Genomic DNA, 22418 nt, shown 5'->3' on the forward strand with positions numbered 1-22418 from the left:
AGACAAGCCCCCTCGGGACACTAGTCCATGCCCTTTCCATACAATAACACTTTCATTAAAAGTAAATATAGCCTAATGAGGCACTACTATCATGATTATTATTATGGTGGTAATTAGTATTAGTAATATTGCTCGCAATACTAATAACCGCAACTATTGTACTGGTATCACAGGTATTTATTTTGTCATTATCATTATTAGTTATCATCCTATAGAATATTATATAATTTTTCTCAAACATTATTAATGGCTGGTAAAATATAAGTAAGGAGAGATGACGATGTAATTTTTTGACTCGAGAATTCTTCTCATCAAATCACAATTCAACCTTCACTGTATTTTTTTAATGTATTTATTTTTAGACACAGAGCTGTCACATAACCAAGCAAACATAACAAATACAAGGCTAGAAATGAGGAACAAATCACCCAAAACACAGGCAATAATTAATCATTCTGTGTAGGTCATACAGCGCAGGTTCACGTCCTGGCTGTGCGAAGTCGCTAGTCTTCGCTGGGGATTCCGAAGGGAGCGCCGCATTGACTCTGCTTTTTACATTTTGTATAAAGTAACCCATGAGGAGTACTGTTTAACTTTTATTACTCAATACCAGTAAATGGAACTTACCAGAAAATAATATAACACAGCTTGTATCAATTGTGAAGAGCTGAAAGTGCACGGTCTCCATCAGAAACCTGACAAGTCACACGACTTCAATATGGCAGAGGTTGATGTTTGCAGGAGGGTTGGCCGTGCATAATATATCAGCATGTTACTGTGTGACAGTTTACAAAGAGGACATTCCCTATCAAGTATGAAACGTAACCATTACCTAATGCATATTTCTCTCTAAAGACCTTGCAAACTTGACTAGATATAACAAATACTGGTCGTCAGTCGTGTGCCCCCCCCCCCGTTGCGAGTACTGTATACTGTACTTGTTACAGCAAGTACTACTATAGTAGTAAAGCTGAGCGGTTGTTCAAATTGTACACCACTGCTATTACACCATGCCAATCTATGCAAGACTGGTCTCACAATGGAGGACAAGCACAGCAGAGGCACTGAACCGCAACTCCTGCGGTTTCAACTTTCAAGTGTATGCTGGAAAAGCGAGTGTCTCGCAGCTCTAGAGCGATCTTCAACAGGGCTCCCCTCCATCCTCATCTCAAAGAGAGGGCTGCATCCTCACCTGACGGCTCTTTGCCAAAGGAGAGCAGCAGAGCTTCACGTAGGAGAAAGCCTTCACGGTCCCCTTCCTCCAGCTCTCCTTCAGCTCCTCCTGCTTCCCCGACTAAGAAGAGGAGAAAGAACCATCGGTCTAAGAGATCAATCTCTGAGCAGCTGGAGAAGATCTGAGCAGCAGTCTCCCAGCAGGACACTGTGTTAGCCAAGCTACTGCGTGAGCGCACCGCTTCACCTACTCCCCTTGTGCAGCAGGGAGTAGCAAATGCAGAATGGCAGCAAGAGATTCTGTTGTCTATCGCCATCTCTGAGGAGATGAACGATCAAGAGTTCCCCTACAGTAGCAACACCAGTAGCGCATCTTTCCTTGTCAGCAGAGGTTATGCCGCTGATCAAGAGAGCCACAGAAACCTTTCAAGATAATCCCGCTCCTTCTCAGGTGTCTCCCCCAGTACACAAGGACTTTCTTTTTGAGGTCCATTCATCTTGGGGTCACCTGGCTATAGCATCTGTTATTTCACGTTCCATGGGGACACTGTACAGCGTGCATGATGTGCAGAAGCTCGGCTTGGCTGACTTTCCTCTGGTATATGCCACTATTGCCTCGCTGGTGCAAGCACCAAAACTAGCATTCCTAATTCAGTATGCTACCTGCCTGAATAAAGAGTGTAAGGTTTCACAGAGCACTCTCAAGCGGGCTTACTCAGCTGAGACTTCGCCGCACGGCTGGGTAATTCCATCAGCATCTTGGTAGCATACCAGAACTGCTTGTTAAGGTCTCAGAGCCACAGACCCACACCACAACAGCTCGAGGACCTGCGGTTGGTTAATAAGAAACTGCTCTGAACGGGCAGGTGGTGGGCAGGAACCTTGCTGCTTTAGTAGCAGCCAGAAGACAGCACTAGCTGTCTCAAGCACAACTGGCTGATGGGGATAAGGCACCACTGCTGGATGCTCCCATTACTCTGGGAAATATTTTTGGCCCTAAAGTGGATGACATGCTGCAGCGCTCTCGCTGCGCGTGAGTCTACAAAAGAGCTGGTGCGCCTGCTTCCTAAGTGGCCTCCTCCAACATGCAGACCAGCAGCACACTGGCGACCAAGGTTCCAACAACCTCAAGGGACCGTTACAGCCGGCTCCTACTAAAGCCAGAGGAAGTATTCACAACAGACCCACAGCTGCGCAAAGGGGAAACTTTAATAAGTTCCAACACCAAGCTCAAAGGCAAAAGCCTCAGGCTAAGACCCAAACTAAACAGAAGCCCTAGTAATTTGCTGCCACAGGCCCAGGGCCCCTTTTCAGGGAGTCCCCTGGAGTACTGATGTCAATGCACTACAAATGCTCAATACCGTATAGACCAGCTGTTCTCTGCAACTCAAAAACAGCCCCCCTCCCTTTCGGACAGTCACTACAACGTTAGTCATGGACCCACAAACCGCAGTGTTGCTGTCTCAGGAGGCGAGAGCCCTGCTACAAAAGTGGGCTGTTTTCACGGTACATCCTCTTCATTTCAAAGAAGGTTTCTACTCCAGGTACTTCTTGGTGCCCAAGCCAGATGATGGCCTCAGACCTATCCTTAATCTCAGACAAGTCAACCTGTATCGAGTCGACAGAGGTTCAAGATGCTGACCATGCAACAGCTGCAGTCAATAATCACCACGATGGACTTGAAAAGACGTTTACTTTCATATCCCTATAAAACCACGGCACAGGAGGTAAATGCAATTTGCTTTCCAAGGGACAGTGTACGAGTTCCGAGTACTGCCGTTCCGCCTCCCTCTAGCTCCACATGCCTTTTCGAAGTGCAGGGAGTCTATTCTGGATGACTGGCTCATCTGTGCTCAGTCTCCAGTGCAGGTAGAGGCTAACACGGAACTCTGCACAGACCACCTTCACTGGTTGGGCCTGTCGGTGAATCATGCAAAGAGCCAGCTCACACCCTCGCAGACAGCCTCCTATTTGGGAGTGTGCCTGGACTCCAGGTCCATGCTGTCCACTCTGTCAGATGACAGGAGTGCAGAGAATAGCTGCTTGTCTGAAGCTTTTTCAGCTCAACAGAAAGCTCACAGTAGTGAAGTTCCAGAGGCTTCTGGGCTTGATGGCAGCAGCTTTTTGGTGTGTAATATCAACAACAAAGATTACTGATCAGGAAGCAATTTTTCATTTTTTTTTCCTGGAAAAAAAAAAAATCAAAAAACAAAAAACAAACAGATCAAAAAAATCGCACTGGAATCCTTTTTATTTATTTGAGAGAGCAACAGAGCACACAGGGCATACAGCGCCTTAAAGAGAATGCTTTCAAGAGGTATGCAACCTTGAGGTTGGAAGACAACATTCTGAACGTCTGTTTCCCATAGGTGAATGTGTAGAGTCGTGGGGCTTGGGCTGAGGGTAAGGTGCGGTTAAATCTATGTTAAATGTTAAAGCTCGAAACTGGGCACAGAGGGAGCCTGGTTTCAAATGCAGACACATACTGTATATACTGCAAAAACAACAACATGGCTTCACCAGTTTTTTTTTTTTTTAATAGCGTTACGGTTTTATTCAGTGATGAACCAAAAAAGTTACTGTAAATATAAAAAAACTGCTGTACAGTTAGGCTTCTACTAATGCATAACTGCCTAATTATTATTATATAAATATCAAACCTTAAGGTACTATGATGAATGTTTAAATCTTAGAAGAAATGTAAATAACTTATTGTATGCTGAGATTAGTTACTACAGTATGCTATGTCAAAAGATGGGGTGGGCAGAAAAACATGAACTGTAGTTTGATTGATACATGGCATAAAACAAAATCTGTTATTTCTCACAATTCTCGGATTCAAAATGCATCCAGAGTTCTACATTGCCAGAATCCTAATGTGGACATCCTCACTTCAACACAGTGAGTTAACGTTTGTATATGTATTTGTGAAAACGTGCATTCAATGTATTGTAGAAATTGAAAATGTATGTGTTTCAGTGGTGTTAATTTTTAATAAACAAAAATAACCGATTTTGCTAAATAATAACAAAAACCGGGGGGAAAAACCCCCTGAACTAAGCAAAAAATAAAAACCAAAAACACATCAGGGATTTAAGGTAATTGAGCCTTACAAACAAAGAACATTATTTGCCATCCTTGTTGCTGTGAATCAGGTTTGTGATTCACTGACCAGAAACCCAGACACAAATAATCAAAGCAACTGTATGCTTATCTGACAAAAAACTAACAAAGACACATGCAAGTACATTGAAGCAAACAGGGCTGTAGCCAATGACGAATAACTAGTTGGGATAAAAGCCCAATTAGGGAGTTATTGTTGCTTGGATTATTATGTAGCACCAATACAATGTGCTCATGTATAGTGACAGAGCTCAATATGTTTGTTATTTTTTCGGCTTTTCCTCAGACAAATTGTTTGACGTAGATCCATTTTATAAGAATGACGACAGTAATTACTCAGGCCACTCATCAACGTCACTTGCTTGTTTAGTCTATGTGAGTTTTTGACAGGTTATCTCAGCAAAACCACTAAGTCGTTTGCTGTTGATTTTTTTTTTTTTTTTTGTCTAGATCCCTTGAAAAAAAAAAAAAAAAAAAAAAATGTATTAACAGAATCACTTCGTAATTAACATGATTTGAAAATCATCTCTCTCTATATTTATATCTCGGTTGATATTCAAAGCACGTAAATTACTCCCATTTTTCAAACCTTGTTTAAATTAAATACCTTCTGGGTTTATTTTTAGTTTTACTTAAGCAGCTGTTTATGTTTTGAAAAAAAATTGTAATTTATTTTTTTTAATTAAAAGGTTTTTAAAAACAGCCCTTAAGTTTCAATTTACGGCGAAATTTGAGGTGAAAGGTACAAAACTGGTTGCCAAAATATGACGTGGATACGTTGCTGGTGTGCAAAAGATACAGAACTGGAGATGCTGGTTGGTACTGTGAGCAACTACCAGTATCAGCTGAGAATTATGCTCATCAATTCCTTTCATGTGTCCCACAACAAGAAAATAGACAGGGGAGTATACAACTTGGCTTTAGCTGTTTATTAAAAAGACTTCAGTAAATGGCAAAGGGCAGCATTATAGCTGGTACTAAAAAGGCATGTATTGCAAAATTCTGCAAAATGAAGAATTACATTATTACTATGGTGTAGAGTAGATCCTGATTATTGGGAACCTCACTGTATATTCCTGGGAGAATTTTCTACTCGTCACACTGTAGTTTTATTCCTTTGCAAGAATTTTTTTTTTTTTTTTTTTTCATTTTAATCATTGTTCGATGTTTTATTTCTACTGTAGTAATTTACAAGATATGTGAATGTTATTTATGCCTGTTAGTGCGGTTAAGCTGAGCAGGCACAGGTGAGATATGGCTCAAATGCAGTTTCCTCTAGCAATCATCAAGCTTTAATCAGGCCTGTGGACAACATGGGTATAAATCCTGCTACAAATGTACAACCGGAAGCCTGGTGTTGTATGTGTGGGTCCGCTGAGCTATTAAGAGGTTTTCTTTTGTAGATAATTAACACACCAGCTGTTAACCCATCCTCTACAGTATAATAACAATAGTATAATATAATAATAATAATAATAATAATGTTTAAGAGTTTAAAAAATGGTGCATAAATAAAGTCTACAGTTGATATTACGAGCAAAGCAAAAAAATATATTCCCTTAGTAGGATGCCCACCATTTTTACTTATTACTTACCTTCATCATTATGTTTTTCCCTCATTCATCATACCTACTTCCAAGTGCTAAAATGTGATCTAGTCAGCTTGCAGGATCACATTATTCAAAAGAGCAAGCGCATGTTTTTGTTTTGTTTTACTTACCATTATCATGGTTTTACTTATCATTGTCATTATTATTTTTCATATGACCTGGGGAAATTCTTTTGTGTGGTTTTCAAAAGCCTAGCTACTTGTCAAAGTTACCAGAACTTCCAAGTTCTCTTGCATTTGCTCACATATTCTGACACTATCCCCCATGCCCTTTAGTTTGACCCTCCACTGGAGTGGCTTTGACCGTCAAGGGACAGTGCCAGTCGAAAAATGTAGTAAAATGTTGGGGCACCGCCACCAGGGGGGCTAGGGGCTGCACTTTTCCGACAGGGGGGCGAGCATATAGTTTGGCCTTTTTTCCAGAATAAACCTACTTTAGTAAGCTATATAAAGTTTTTCGATGTTTATTTCTGTCCTCTACTTCCTTTACACTGGAAGGACCGCGGCGGGTCATTTTTGCGGTTTTTGGTTTTAAAATGTCATTTTCTCCAGTCGTGTGTGTAACACATATGGGACTGAGCGTTCATGTACCTTTCTGTCCATATGTTTTAAATATTCTCAAAGCATGAAATGCGGGAATGCAGAAATAAAGGAGATATATTACATTATGCCTAAAAGCCCCGGGAGCAGTCACATTGATGGCCTCATAGAAAACAAATGTATTTTGATTGTACAGAACGGTATTCTACTTTATTTTTATTTAGCGGTCCGCAATGTGTTTAACTGTAACTACTCTCTGTCTGAGTGAATGACTGACAGTCTATTGTTTTCAATCGGCCTTTTCAAAGGGTGGCGCCTGCTTGCACCTGCGCTTCGATTAGCATCGGAACTAGTGAAAATAATTACCAGAGACCGTTGAGTTTTACTACGCAACACAATATGGAGTTGATGTTTTGGATCAGATGGCACGGAAGTATTCCATGAAAACTGGCTCCCGACGGTGGTCTGTTCAGGTGTTTTACAATGTGTTGGACCTAGCAGCAATCAACTCCTGGGTACTTTACAAAGAATGCACAGAGAATAATTTACCAAGGAGACAATATATTTTACAGTTAGCACGGGAACTTCAAGAAGCATTTGGAACAGAGGGAGACTGCCAAATATTAACCTACAGCTGAAGCTGGCAATCCCGCCGAGAGTCGCAAGAGATGACAATGCCAGGTTGGGAAGTGAAATAAAAAATAAAACTTCGTACTGCTGTGCCCTATGCAGAAATGTGGATCTACGTTGATTGTGAACAATCTGACTCAAGGTAAAGGAATTCCCTTTTGTCGAAAAAAAAAAAATAGATTTAATTTTTTTAAATAACTTCTGTGCTGTAAAATGTTTTTTTTTTTCTAAGTTTATTTATTTACATTTTCTTGTTTTGATTTGTAAAATAAATATATGCGCTTCGGTTGTTCAGATGTTTGTGGCGTACGTAAAAAAAAAAAAAAAAAAAAATTACATCCGACTGTTTCTCCTTTCATTATACTGTTGACATTGTTTTGCAGAGTATTGATTGGAAATTATATTGGTTATCAATAGTGATATAAAATAATCATGTTTGTGTTTTTGTATTACTTGATAAAGACGATCATATATGAAAGTGAAAGTGAAATACGCATGCACGTTGTTCCTTTCATTGGAAGACACAGGAACATGAGTGCCGTATTTACCTGTGTGCAGAACAGCAATAAAAAACATGCACTGTTCTTGCTGAGTGCTTTTAAACCTTTGTCTGTTTGCTCAGCCAGGTGGTTGAGAAAATGATGCCAGGGTTTAATTGTTTTATTTGGCAAACAAAGTATTTCTTGCCAAGTTTTGTTCTGTGAATTATCAACAAGTTAATATAGCTATTTTGTTTCTCAGATGCCTACTTTGATAAGTGATAGTTAAGGGGTTAAGTTTATGGGAATGTTACTACAGTGGAAGGATATGCAGGTTTGTGACTTTACCCTCCTGTATGTCATACCTCAGCTGTAGTAATAGACACTCAGGATAAAGTCAGGTGCTTTACATTGACCTCTTTATAGACTGTTACTTGCAGTAAGAACTGCCCTTGTGTTTGCAACATACAAAATCAAGGTTTTTTATAAACAGGAATAGTGCCCCCCCCACTCCTTTTTATCTGTGATGACACCTCTGGTCAAATGTACATATCAACCAATTCAGACCACTGTCAGTTATTTCGATATAGCTCCCTCTACTGTAAACCACTCTCTTTTAAAGCCATCATACACAGTCCATTATGTGGTTGGAATAGAGGAAAAATCTAATTCTATATTATTCTGTTTCATTCTGCAGTCAAACAGTCCTAATGAAGTGCACAACAGATAAAGGTATTGTAGTTTTAACCTGATTCTACAGGGTGTGATACTAATCAGAAACTGTTCAGCTAACATTGAACCAAAATTACTTACTTTCTGTGACACAATAAATGTCACATGCATGCAAAATTCGATCTTTTGATTTGTATAATGCGTATTAAGTAAACAAAAGTTGTTGTATTAAAATCTAGTACCAAATCATTATACGTAGCAACTCTATATGCACCTCTGCTAAGTATGGTGCAGGGCATATGCCAAAGCATTGGGGGGGTGATTATAGTTGTTGAAGTGCTTCAGTAAAATATGTACGGAATACCTGGTGTAAGAGAGGTGAATACGTCTGAAACAAAAAATATGCGTCAACTAGTCATTTTAATTTCGAAAAACTGAGCACCGTCTGCCCCCCCCCACCCCTCCAGCTTATGTTATCCAGAGGCAAAACTTAATTTCTTCATCCATCATCTCGACAGCAAAGCGTTGTATAGCGTAAGCTGTAATGAAAGAAACTTCAAAACTCCCTCTGCTGTTTGGGATTTTTTTGTTAAATGCCCAGACAACCAAAATAAAAGCTGAATGCAAACTGTGCATGACTACTGTTCTACATAACATACTTTTAAACTACATGCAAATGTTTCATTCCAGTTAAATGGCTTACCTGTAAAATAATAGGATTTTCAATCAAATATAAAACTAGTAGTTATGATGACGTCACCAGTACATTTTAGTAACGTGTTCCGAACATTCAAAGGTCAAAATGTATTCCTTGCAGCCCTATTCATAAAGGCATCATACTTGCATAGTTCAATAGACCCTTACATTGAAACTGTTTTTTCCATTAATTATCATTCCTAATTTAAATATTGCTCTAAAACACTTGCCAATCAAGAGGACTGAAGACCAATAGGCAACCTCAATTTCCAGTGTCAATCCAAGAGCCTCTTTTCACCCACCAAACCTGATCAACAGATGTTACCAAGCTACTGAACACTGAAGGTAATGAGGTAAACTATGCCCAGAAGCGCTCCTTGTGGGGCTCCAGCAAAGATTTGAAACAACACAACCAGGACTCAAACCAGTGTGCTCGTGTTTGCCATAATGTATACTTAGTATTCCTTTCAGACTGGCCTACCCATTCTTTACATTTATTACGAGATACTAAATCCACTGTTTGGCTGTGTCTTAACATGACAACCAGATCTAGTCTTTATCAGTGGCACAACATGACTAAGATGAGGATGTATTTTCAAAAACAACTTCTCATAACCTTCTTTTATGTGCTGTGTGTAACATATTTCTTAACCTTGTTGTATGGAACATGGTTTCAGACAGGGACAGTTTGGCTGATATATACAGTAACAACACAAATTATTAAAACAAATGATTCACAGAAAGATCAACGGTGGGGATTTATTTGCCATTTTTTCATCACTCAGGCCACTTTCTAAATATATCACCTCAATAGATAATAATTTCCTCTTTAAGAAAATGCAAAACAATTTAATGAGCAAGTATAATTGTATCGTTGAAATGTTCTCTTTGAATATGAGGTGATTGGTGCTTAATGACCTCATTCAGACTACTTGCTCACTAAATATATTTGTATCCCTAAATAGATTTTAATGAGCAATCTACTCAAGTGCACCAATACCCTAAACATGATCTACATTCTGCCAATGCTGAATGACTGGGAGGAGCATTTGTTTATAGTGTACATTACCCAAAAAACAAGATTTCTGAACGGTGACTGTAAAGACTGGGATAATATTCAATGGAGTGTTGTCCTTGGCAGTCCTTAGCCAGAAGCCCCTTTTTGAGGGCAAAATATCAAAAGTTAGAGAGAGTCAGACCCAGTTGTTCCGCATTGGTCATAAGTTGATTATATTCACAGTACTACTGCACTAGTGGGGCAGATTGCTCGTTAAAATTGTTAGCATTTTTTAAAGAGGAAATTATGATCTATTCAGGGATACCAAGATATAGTAGTGTATGGGCAAAAAATGTAAACGGGTAACACAACCCCCCACACCTGGCTGTTCTGCAAATCATTTGTTATCTCTGAAGTTCATACACATTATTTTTTTAGGCTGTGCGTAATTAAAAGGGCATTTTGTCTTTAACTGGAATGTGCATTTGCGTGGATGCACATGAAACTTTAAATTCATGGGACAGGACTCTATAAACCAATTCATGACAAGTCAGTGTCAGAAAAGGAAGATTTACCTTTAATTAGCTGCACTAGATAAGTCAGTAACATTAGGTTAATATAAATCATCTTTTGCTATCTGCATTCAAGTTTTTTTTTTTTTACCCCATTGTACTTACTAACCTTTTTATATTCTGCTAATGTAATTAATGCTTTTGAAAAGGGCTTGACAAGAAGACAACAAGCAAAAGCCCTCCACAGAGTACTTCTATGCATTTCCACATCCCTAAAAGCCTAGATAAGTACATTTCTGGACAAGCAACAAAACAAAAGATGCTAGAATTTCCATCCAAAACCATACTGATTAGGGCCATTTCTTAAAGTAGGTTCATTCTTTTAGGCCACCTTTACACTTCATTCACTTGCAAGCGATTTGAACCATGGTTTGAACAAACCTTTTTTTTGTTTTCAGGTTTGCTTCTGTTTGTTTCACACCAGAAAATTCAAGCAAACTTCAGTTTATTTTAAAGTGAATTCAAATGTGCTTGTTTGGTTTACTTAGAGCTTTATCCAAACCACTGTTCTATTGGTTCACATTGCACTTTTCCAAAATCACTCTGCTCTCTTGCTAATTACTAGAGCGGAAGTTCTCTCTGGAAAAACCTTTTTCATCAAGCCCAACATGGAGAATGCTTTATGTGCTGTTCTTCATGTTCTTTTGCAAACATTTGATGTAAACACCAAATAAACCAAAAGAAACAGAACATGCCAAAAATATTCTTTTGGACTTTTTAAACGAAGGCAAATATTACAGTGCCGTGCCTTTTATCATGCCTTACTGACCACGTTGTCTTTCTACCAGAGACAATTATACCAGGTCATTATGACAAAGATTTACAAATTGTACATTCAACAAACAGAAATTTAGCTGTTATTGGTGATGATGACGACAACAAGGATGACGATAATAATAATAGATTGCTGTGAATGTTGTAAACGTTACAGTGTGACGAGATACAGATGCCTCAGGAGCTGGTTTAGTAAATGCAGGCTTAGCAGTGCAAATGCAACACTAATGTCTATCACTTTGTCTTGGCACTGATCTAAAGAATAAACTGAGATAAACTGAGATTTTGGAATATTTCTGTGAAACATGTAAATCCATTGAGCTGTTTTGAAAACTGCTAAATTTTAATTTTATGCAAAAATTAAAATGGTTTACAGTACAACTTCCAAATTCCAATACAGCATCCTGCTGGAAACTTCTTCCCACCGTTAGCCCAGAGAAACTGCAGAGAAGTCCTACAGGGCCCTGTACAGCACACACTGTTCGATGACACAGCTGTGATGTTTGATTGTTCACTCATTGAAAACAATACAAATCTAGAAAATGTCTGTCTTATACAGCAATACAAGCAGAACTATTTATATGAGATTAAATTGAACCTCCTTCAGTTATTGCAGCAGATTTAAAACCACCAGCGAAGCATCAATTTCATGGGCAAGAAAATCTCGAAAGGAATGTAGAACTCAGGCGTTTCTACCTACCTCATCGTATGTGTATCGGTAGTCTGCTTTCTTTGACTTGAGGTCCCATAAAACTACTGTTCCAGACTCGAACCCAATTAGAAGCTTAAAAAAAAAAAAAAAAAAAACACAAAATAGTTATAACTGTTCTTTACAAAAAACACAAACTAAATAATTTATCAAGTATCAATAGTAATCAATAGCTTTATGCGACTGCATTACTAACTGTAGACTGAAAATAACAATTTTATCTAATTCTACTTTAAAACAATTACAAAACTTCAAATTCCTTGTTGCACAAAAAAAAAAAAAACTAACAACTAAGTATTTTGCCAGCAAAGAAATGGTTTGTAAAGTTTATTATGCAGCACTAAGTACAATATAAATACATACAGATGTAATTACATCATCAGTTTACTGAAGACTGCATGTTAACAGGATATTGGATATTAATACAAAAAACAAACACTGCTGCTGAACACTTTAATACTGTATCTTTAAAAGCTAAAGATAGTGAATCACTTTCTCAGACTTCCATCAGTGATCCATCATGTATAGAACTGTACTCTGAAAATAAGCTTCAAATGTTACAACTACAAAATGATTAATGAAAAAAAAAACTTAATTTCAAAATAAAAGATGACTAATCTTATTCCCAGAGCTAAGCAGTAAATAATTCTGATGTACCACTATTAATCAAGCAATACCTTTCCTTCGTCTATTGGATTATCACTTATGTGGACGACTGGCCCTGGGTGGGCCTTGGATGACCTAAGAAAAAAAAAAAGACAGGATTTTTTTTTTTTAGATAACTTGTTGAATGTAACAGCAGCTTACAAAGCAAAGCAAACACAGCAGTGTTACATGAGTAGTGCTCACATGGATAAGTCACAACATCAGCTCTTCAGGCTTTCCTCACAGAAAGAAGACCCGAGCTTGTCAGTGCCTGGAATGCTCTCTAATGTGACTATAACAGCATACTCGCATTGGTAGTGAAAACTCATCCCCACCTTCACTACCAGCTTTCACGGTGTAGTCGATTCCAGCATGTGGAGAGCATCTTTCTTAATTATTATTTTTTTTTTATGATCTCAGAATAGCACATTTTCAAGATGAGTGTGCTGTATTACAAGTAATACTCACTTATCTTCAATATATTGCTTCGTAGCAACGGAATCATTTAATTTGTAAATAAAAACTGGCAGAAAGTGCTAGTTAAAAACATGAAATGCTTTGGGGGCATGGTTCCACACAGATCAGGAGTTGCAAGAGTTCAGAATGTTAAATCACCCCACCTTGACAATGGTACTTGCAATCGAATACTGAGCTTGGGTACTTGGTTATGTTTTTATTAGAAATTCACACGCCTTTATATAACACATAACAAACCTGTAATTAATTATATATGTGCACTGTAGGTTAGACCATTTCGATGGAAGTCTGTACTTAACACAAGTACTGTGATGTAATATTTTGTGGCTGTGCTGCCCACAACCATGATGACTAACTGAAAACAAGCATGACTCTTGTTTTCAGGCTGTAACTAAATAAAACAAAAAAAGTGCAGCAAGTAATTTCCCCTTCTGTTAAATTCTCCAGTTGGACTTCGTTCAATAATAAAAACACTGTTTGGTTATATTTTATATCTTCTCATCCATTTCAAAGCAAAAACTGTGGCAACCGTGCAAATTAAATCATACTGATCGTGATTCTATTATGCAAACATCATGTAAAATACATGGCTTCAAATAATGCTGCTTGGAGAAGGGAGTGTGTAATGTTTAGTACAGTAAGGGAAGTAAGATGTGAACATTAAAGACTATGCCATCCCAGGAGTTTATCTTATTGAAACGCTGTATTCTGGAAGTCTTAAACTGATAAACAATTTGTCAAAAAACATTTTCAGGGTCTCATTTTATTAGCCAGCAGATGAACTGATGAAATCATCTTAATACTCAAACATAAAAAATGCTACTCACATTATATATCACATTATATATATATATATATATATATATATATATATATATATATATATATATATATATATATATATATATACACACACATACACACACACACACACACATGACACACACACACACAAAAACATTATTTCAGGCCTCTTTCTAATGGGATCAACAGGTAGCCATATTAACAAAAAGAAATGGGGGGGAAAAAACAAACAAACAAACAAACAGCACTTCACCCTTGGCCATCTGGTTGGCTCCTAAATGTTCAATATTTCAGCTTTTCTACAGTACATGTAAGATTCCTTAAATTCATGTGATAACTATGTATTGTACTTACATGTATACTAAAATATACATATAAGTGGTTTGTGATGGTAGTCCACTATGAAAGGCACTATATAGAATAAAGACTGATTTGAAAATCAAAATGTACAGGGCGGTTCTGAAATCAGCTGACCACACATGCACTGCTGCTTTAGAAAAAAAAAAAAAAAAAACATAAGAGCAAGGGATCTTGTGGACATCAAAACGATAAGCAAGAAGATTCTAGTACCACGGGTCACAATAACTTTAAAAAACTGCAGTATTTCACATGCACACACTCTTCTTGATCGGTGGTATCTTTCTCTTTTTCCAAAGTAAAATTGCAGAGTGGTTTCATAGCCACTTTACTGTAATACTTTTTATTTTATTGCATTACCAAATACATTTATAGTAGCAGCAGGTATCCTGGAGTTGAAGGTGTAATTTATTACATACATTTGCATTTACTTTTCTCTACTTCAGATTAATGCACTGAGCCAATAATAACTTAGTATTAGTATAAAACAAATCCTTTGCAAAGCAACATTTACTGTGGTGGCACACAGCAGCTGTTTCACTGTGCTTTTCCTGACAAAGGTTACAGAAGTCTTGTTTGCAGCATTCTAATAAAAGTTCCTTTAGAGACAGGATTGGGCATGTGGTGATTCTGAAAGAGCAGGAAGACATTCATTATTAACTAAACCAGGATGATCTATTCTGTCAAGACACTCCAAACAGACGGTAGGAAATACATTCAAACTCACTTAATATCACTTTGAAGGGAGTGGGCAGAAATAGTGCTAAGTGGAGTTATCTGGAGTTCAATAAGCTGGCAAATAAGCTACCATAACACCAGTGCTAATAACACACTATTTACGTATTTATTTATTTTTACTGTGGTTAAACACTTTATTCTTTAAAATAATAGAAGCACATACTATGCTTCTAAAATCGGACGTCGGACATTTCCAAAACAACTTTCAGTTCTCACATATATACTGTCCTATCTTGCTGCTTAAATTCCAAAAGGGATTATTTTCATTGAACAGAGCAACTGTACAAAAAAAAACAAAACTTGACTAATATTAAATGAGTGTGATAATAACCAAAGTGATATTATCAGGCACTTGTCCCCATTGACTCGCATTATATTCTGGCTAGGACATTTCAATCTGGTGATAACATGCAAACTGTTACATTAACAGGAGAATTAAGCAGGTATCACTGTATAATATTCCTCTAGATTACCTACCAATTCCTGAATATGATACAACACAATTATTACTGGAATCAGATTATAATCTGAGATAACAAAACACACAAAAATAAAAAGCTGGAAGCTAATAAAGGACACCCTTTTCAACATGATGCAATAAAAAAAACTCTGTTCTAATAAAAACAAAGCATTTGATACCTCAACTACAGTAATATTGCCCAGGGGTGCTAGATTCCGTTTAGTTTAATAAATGTTAAAACTTAAAAAAATATATTAGTTTAAACATTTAATAGATCTTTTAAAACAAGTTTTTAAAGTATTGTTTCCTCCGTCTAAACTATCCTTCCCCAACCTGGGCTACATTCGCTTCATCTTGGCTGCTGCTATTTTGAGAAGCATAGAGGCTGTATAGTAGTTGCAGGCTCTCTCACACACCAAGCCCCTGACATTCCCCATGTCTTAAAGCCATTCCACAGTTATTGAATAATAACCCCACTACCGACAAGCATTGCCTCCACACTGGTTTGTGACAGCAGTTACACAAGTACGATTATCATGCAGAAACAAGAATGGGGAATGAATGAGAACACACACAATAATGTTGCTCTGATACACCTACAGTATGTCTTGCTTTCACAGTAGGAGGCCCAGCTGGATTTTTACAGCACTACAGAAACAGCCTGGATTGCCTGGATTGCAACAACCACCTATTGTAGCCATGGTTACTCCAATCTTACCCTTACAAAGAAATGGCTGATGCAATTATGGGGTATGCAATGCTATTTAAAAAAAAAAAAAAAAATCAGCAGCGATTTATTCCAGCGGTATATTGGCTGATCAACAACCCCTTTTGATATGCTTTATATGGCTTTTCTGATCTGCCTGTATTCACAGTACTACATTGTACCTTCTGGATCTTTTCTATTCGACACATACTGTGTACATAATCTATCTGTCCTCACTGCGGATGTTTGGTATTATCTAAAAAAAATGCATGAAGTATGAGACCTTCAGAACATGCAGACAATTCACCTAATTGTATTTTTTGTTTGGGTATATTAAAGCAAATACTTTTTATTTTACTTTTTTTTTTTTTTTTTTTAATACAGCAACAATTGTTTTTACTGAGCATTTAATATTTTTAAATTTGAGTAGAAAAAATACAAACAGTAGAAAAGGCAGCAGATAAAATGCATTGTCATTGTTTTGTTATAATGTGATTTAAATCCAAGTCACAGAGTATGTGGCCTGTCAATATGCCAGAGCTGGAATCACCTATGCAGAACTACCAATAGTTATATAAACAAACAGTAAGGTAGAGTGCATCTTACTTGATGCGACTAAGCATTGACTTAAAACCAGCGTGTGTGTGTGTGTGTGTGGGGGGGGGGGTACGAAATACTTAATGGTTTTAGTATTAAATTAATTCCATACATCTTATCCATTGGCTACACAGGTCTCAAATGCACAAATGTGCAGTTCTGGGCCAGTGTTAAGGGGGGGTGCAAGGAACGCAACTGCAACCAGGTGCTGTTAAGATCATGTGATTACTCTGCTGACAGATGTGGAGGGTTCTTCGTTTTCAGTTTTTATTTTAGATTATGTGATGTTCTATTTTAAAGCCGACTCCGTTTAATTAAACTCTTGGAAAAGTGTTGATTGTGAATCACTTTACTTTTTTCTCCATTAACGTGATTGAGACTGTGATTCTGTTTCAATGATAATGTAATAAAAGGCAGCTCCTTATTTTTAATTCAAACCGAATGCAAACAGCAAGTGAAGTTAAACTAACATAATGAAATCGTAATTAAGAGGAAACTATTATTTGCAAAACAGGTTTTACCATTTTTTGCAACGTGTCATTAAGATTTTAAATCCTGGGAAAGCAATTTAATTGAACTCGTTTTTTGTGTTCGGTTTAAATAAAATATACAGGCTGCTTTTTTTTTTTTTTTTTTTTTTTTTTTACATTATCAACGAAACAGAATCATGGCCTAATTCAAGTTAAAGGAGAAAAAAACATACGTGATTTTATTTTACAATCAATGCTGTTCCAAGAGTTTAATTAAGAAACTGAGTCGGCTCAATACAACTTTAAAGGAATATCACTTTACCGAAAATGAAAAGACAAAAAAGAACCCTACAGATGTGATACGCTTTTGGGATATTAATTTGTGAAGTGTGTTCATAGAATTTCATTATTTATTTATTTATTTTTAATAAACGTTTACTGACTTTTGTACTTCATACTATAAATCCAATTGATGACTATGATTAATACGTTTTGTGACCAATTTCAAGCTATTCAATATTAATTAATTCTGGCGCCAGCACTGGTGCAGTTGTTAGCATGCAAACGTTATTTAAAAACAGACATCCTGCCACTACACTGGGTAAAAGGCAGTTCCCAGTCTGCTTATCTTGCTATCCAGGAAGTCTGTTACTGCTTTACTTCCTTGGTCATTTCACCCCAGCTGTGTCAGAGTCGGTGCACGTTACTGGTTAAAAACATACAAGTCAACAGGGGATACATTTTATTGTTTATTGAAAGTAAAGAAGCCAGGAAAAGGGTGCAGACAATTTTACCTTTTCCATTATCCACTGTTGTACAGTAAAAATTAACCTTCGAGATTTCTTTAACCTAGAGTAGTACCAGACATCATGTTTTAAAATGAAAATAAATGTTTCTTTCAAAACTGCACATCTGAAAGCCGCTACAAAAAGCAAAAAATGTGCAGTGATGCAACAAAATGAATAGAGCCTACTGTTCACATTACAGACGACACGCCAATCGATGCGGGGCGGCACCAGTGCGACACTGCAGCGATGCAAGATAAACAGGATTGAATCCTATTTTTTGCAAATTGTCGTGCGACAACTAGGAATAGATCTATAAAACTATTAAAAATGGCTATTGACAAAACTGCGATCAAGTAACTAGTACATATTCGTCAACGTGGAAATTGAGTCTTCACTGATGGTATTTCAACATATATGGCAATAAATCATACGTGCCAGGATTATTCAGTTCCTTCGAAAGTCTTCTATATATTATTTTTAAAATCTGTATCTTTGTAATTGCTTCCTCCGTCATTTCGGATACCCCTTCACCCTGCTGGACCGCATGCATTGACGCTGTTCTCCGATTAGTCATTTTTAATAGTTTTATAGAGCTGGCAGTTTTCAAATCTGTTGTGTCGCTTCAGAAGTGTATGGTCATGTCGCTGCGAAAGCAGTGTGTAGCGGCCTTGAGACCTATAATATGAATGTATGTTTATTAGGGATGCACCGATTCCAAGTTTTTGTCCGAATACCGAATCAACAAAAACTGTCAAGAAAACTGAAGGAAACTTGAATGCAAAACAGACTGTCAGCTACTAACAAGGGACACGCACAATCTATAGTTGTGAGCCTTTTAGTTAAGAGTATTGGTTTATTACCGAATGGAAATATATCCCTGAATAAGATTTCACTTTGAAACTAACACAATTTACCGCAAACCCCCTCCCCCCACAATAGAATGTCAAAATACTGAACTGTTTACTGTTACAAGGGAGAGCACCATCATGAAAATGCTTATATAGAGCCAGACCGCTCTAATTTCGGTGGCTGGGCATCAATAAGGAAAACTATTTTCTGTCTTTCCAAGGAATAAGCACTAGGAACAAATAAATAAGTGTCCGATTCCCTACATACCAATTTTGATGGTACGTTTAGAATCAGAGTCTCTGAATAGCGCGTATTTTAAATGTGTGTAATTAAATCTCCCGCACAATTGTCTGATTGCCCCTTCAGACGCACTGAAGGGAACATTAGCACTTCTATTACAAACTACAGTACTATTTTAAGAAGGATAACACTTTTTTTTTTTTTTTTTTTTTTTTTTGCAAAAACGCTGACGACTACAGCTGACAACAGAAGTCCTTGCTACAATTGTGGCCATAAACACAGGTTTAAAGCTGTTTGTACATCGGTCACAGACACAGGGATTGGAGTGAACGACTGCCCTTGCATTTAAGATTTAACATATATTACAAAACCATAAATGTGTCACCTGATCTGAGACAGAGCACTGAGGAAAAAAATTGTGATGAGTGACCTGAATGATTTCCCTGCAAAATAAAACCAACGGTGATTTAAATGCCCTGTGTGTGTAACACATATCAAATAAGCTATGACATAATTGAAAAAAATATTTTAATAAAACACAGCAGTTCCCAAATGCTTCAACTTGTATTGTAGCACATTGCAATAATGTAAAATGTAATTTACTGAAGCACACATATTGTTCAAAAACGTCTTGCACATCTGACAGTTGTAAAGTTACAAAAAATGCATATTCTGTGTAGAGATTTCTTTTTTATTTCTCAGTATAATCTCTAGAACACGTTTGACAGACAAAGCATAAAAGTCTACAAGTTTGCTGTTACTATATATTACAGGTTTACTGCATAACTTTATTGTGCTGTTGCATACAGGGGTATGTTTGCATTCAGCAGCTGCGTGACGTGTTTAGTGCGTGCGCCACCAGTAATTTAGGGAGTTGAGAGCTGCGACACAGTTCATAAAACATGTTCTTGTTATTAAATACTGTACAACAGTTACATTCAACACCGGATTAATGTCTTTTTTAAAGAAGAACTGCACACATTGCAGGAATGTATTAAAATTGATGTGCGTCTGGGCAGATGTAGGATTCGGATTCAGTTCACCAAATCCTAAGAATTCGGCTGAATCCGGACCCTGCTCAAAGTAGGTACTTGGGCCGAATTCGAAACAGAATCCTGGGTTTGGTCCATCCCTAATGTTTATGGCAGATCATTTTTGTAACTGTTTTGTAAACAACAACTACTTTAAAATCTTAACAATAAACTATCAATGAAGTTTAAAAGCATTGTGTTTGTTTCTGAAACAGCAGTGTGTCTGTTGGAGTGCAATGTACTGCTCAACTTCCTGGACAGTCTTCTTTGTCTTACTGTTGATCTGTTAGAGCTGGACAGCTGTATCACAGGCAATCAGTCAATGAGAGCCTTGGGTTTAATAGAGCAGCAGGGGGAACAGAAAGTGCCTAAAGTTGCACATCAATCATTAGGAGACAATCAGATGAGTCCCCAGCACAGACTGAAACAACCCAATGATGTTTCTGAACGTAGCCATTCTCAAAAGAAGATAAATCAGAAGTCATGATAAATGTAATATTATATATGAGAGATTATACTGTACTACTTACCCACACCTATCTGTCAATTTTGGCCAGAACAAGATGTGTGTTTGCACTTCCCAAATAATGAAGTTAAAATGGATTAATGTAATATACATATTGAGTATTTAAATAATGGCTATTTGACAAGGGTGCTGCAGAAGGTCTTTGCACGTGATCACTGTGGCTTGGCTTTGCATATTTAATTGATAAAATGACTGCATCCATCAGATTTGTTTGTTTTATTACTGATGCTATTATTAATATTTTTTATTATTTTAAAGTTCTTCTTATTACCTATAGGCATTACATGGTCTTGGGCTTTATCTTCAAGATCTGCTGACCCCTGGTCGTTCCGAGATCGGAAAATGCTTTCACATCAGGAATGCTAGCACAATTGAATCTTTTAAATCTTGTTTTTGGGTCTGTTTATTTGTAGCTGTATTACATATTAGACACAGGCTTTTTTATAATAACACATTTAAAGGAATAAGTAGTCCTCTTTATAGATCATGGTATAAAAAACTCATTCAAAAACAAATCCTGATGTTTTAAAACAAGTTTTATAAATACATTGGCATTTAAAAACAGCATTCTCTGCCATCACTACCCTTTGCCTTGTATTGTGTAAAATTTTACAAAATCTCCAGTGTAAACATAATGGTAAATTAAAAAAAAAAAAAAAAAAAAATCAACCCCTTTCCAAAGGGGAAAAAAAAAAAAGGTCTGAAAACTATATTAACATTAAAAAACAAGGTTTGAAAACTACATAAACATTATGGCCTCTTCACACGGAAATAATTAGAGCTCTCATTAGTATTTATTTATTTATTTATTTTTGCTGTTGGTTACAATTTATGGATTACGTGGCCCAGCTTCTGCTAGCGAAAGCAGCAGTCCCTTCCTGTGTGCCGCGGCTGCAGAGATGCATTTCACTTTTTGCTGTCATATTTTAATGAAAACTTTACATGACTTTGCATAGCCACTTAGATTTGCATTATCTTAGGTGAATACAGCTATATCGTCATTTTCCCAAAACGGTACATTCGAGGTAATTTTGTGTACTTTCACCCTGTACTTCAATCCAGTTAAGTTACGTGTATTGGTCCAAGTTCCTGATGTGATTATAAGATTTTTTCAATTTCAAAAAGAAAATGGGACAAGATGTTTTGATTGACACTTAACAGCAGCCAATAACCACTCTGGGCTATCCTCACTGATTGGTAGATATGGGCATCTGGGGCGGGTTTAGTATCCTAGGAGATCTCAACTGATATTGTTAAGCGAGTGCACATTTTACGAGTGTCCAAAATGAATTACAAAAATTTAAAAAAAACTACAATTACTGCAGCAGATTGTGTACAGTAATTTTGCATTCTACTTGTGGCAAACTATTTTGTACAACCTGTAAAACGTCAAGCTACAATCCAGCGGCATTTAGACAGACAGCAATCAAAAAAGAAAAAGGGTTACGGATAGTGCATTGGTTCAAAACCAAAAAGGTTTTAAAAAAAAAAAAAGCAAAAAAAAATTCAGAAGCAGCGGCACATGACAACGTAGTAATGTTAAATATTATTCGTTTCGCTCAACACAGACGGCTACAGTTGGGTCTGACTTAAAACTAAACAATATGTACAAAGTTCAATAACAAAGCAGGTTACTATTGATCTCTACATCATCATCCTGCATTTGTTTACATACACATATTCAGGCACTTCTGTTGTATAAGCATTTTATTAAGCACCTGACAAAGTGTAGCATGGTGTCTAAATATGCATGTTC

The 22418-nt window shown here is 37.1% G+C and overlaps 1 protein-coding gene across 11 annotated transcripts in view; it reads right to left on the reverse strand.

The window, feature by feature from the left end:
- LOC121316948 (syntaxin-binding protein 5) overlaps window positions 1–22418 on the reverse strand; it is a 138812-nt gene that overhangs the window by 49518 nt on the left and 66876 nt on the right. For all 11 annotated transcript variants that reach the window (XM_041252350.1, XM_041252351.1, XM_041252352.1 and 8 more), the window contains 2 exons: window positions 12652–12715; window positions 11966–12049 (listed from right to left, as the gene is read on the reverse strand). In XM_041252350.1, the coding sequence (XP_041108284.1) occupies window positions 11966–12049; window positions 12652–12715 (148 nt within the window). The remainder of the gene's footprint in view (window positions 1–11965; window positions 12050–12651; window positions 12716–22418) is intronic.

The sequence above is a fragment of the Polyodon spathula genome, chromosome 6, assembly GCF_017654505.1.
Source record: "Polyodon spathula isolate WHYD16114869_AA chromosome 6, ASM1765450v1, whole genome shotgun sequence".
NCBI classification, from domain to species: Eukaryota; Metazoa; Chordata; class Actinopteri; order Acipenseriformes; family Polyodontidae; genus Polyodon; species Polyodon spathula.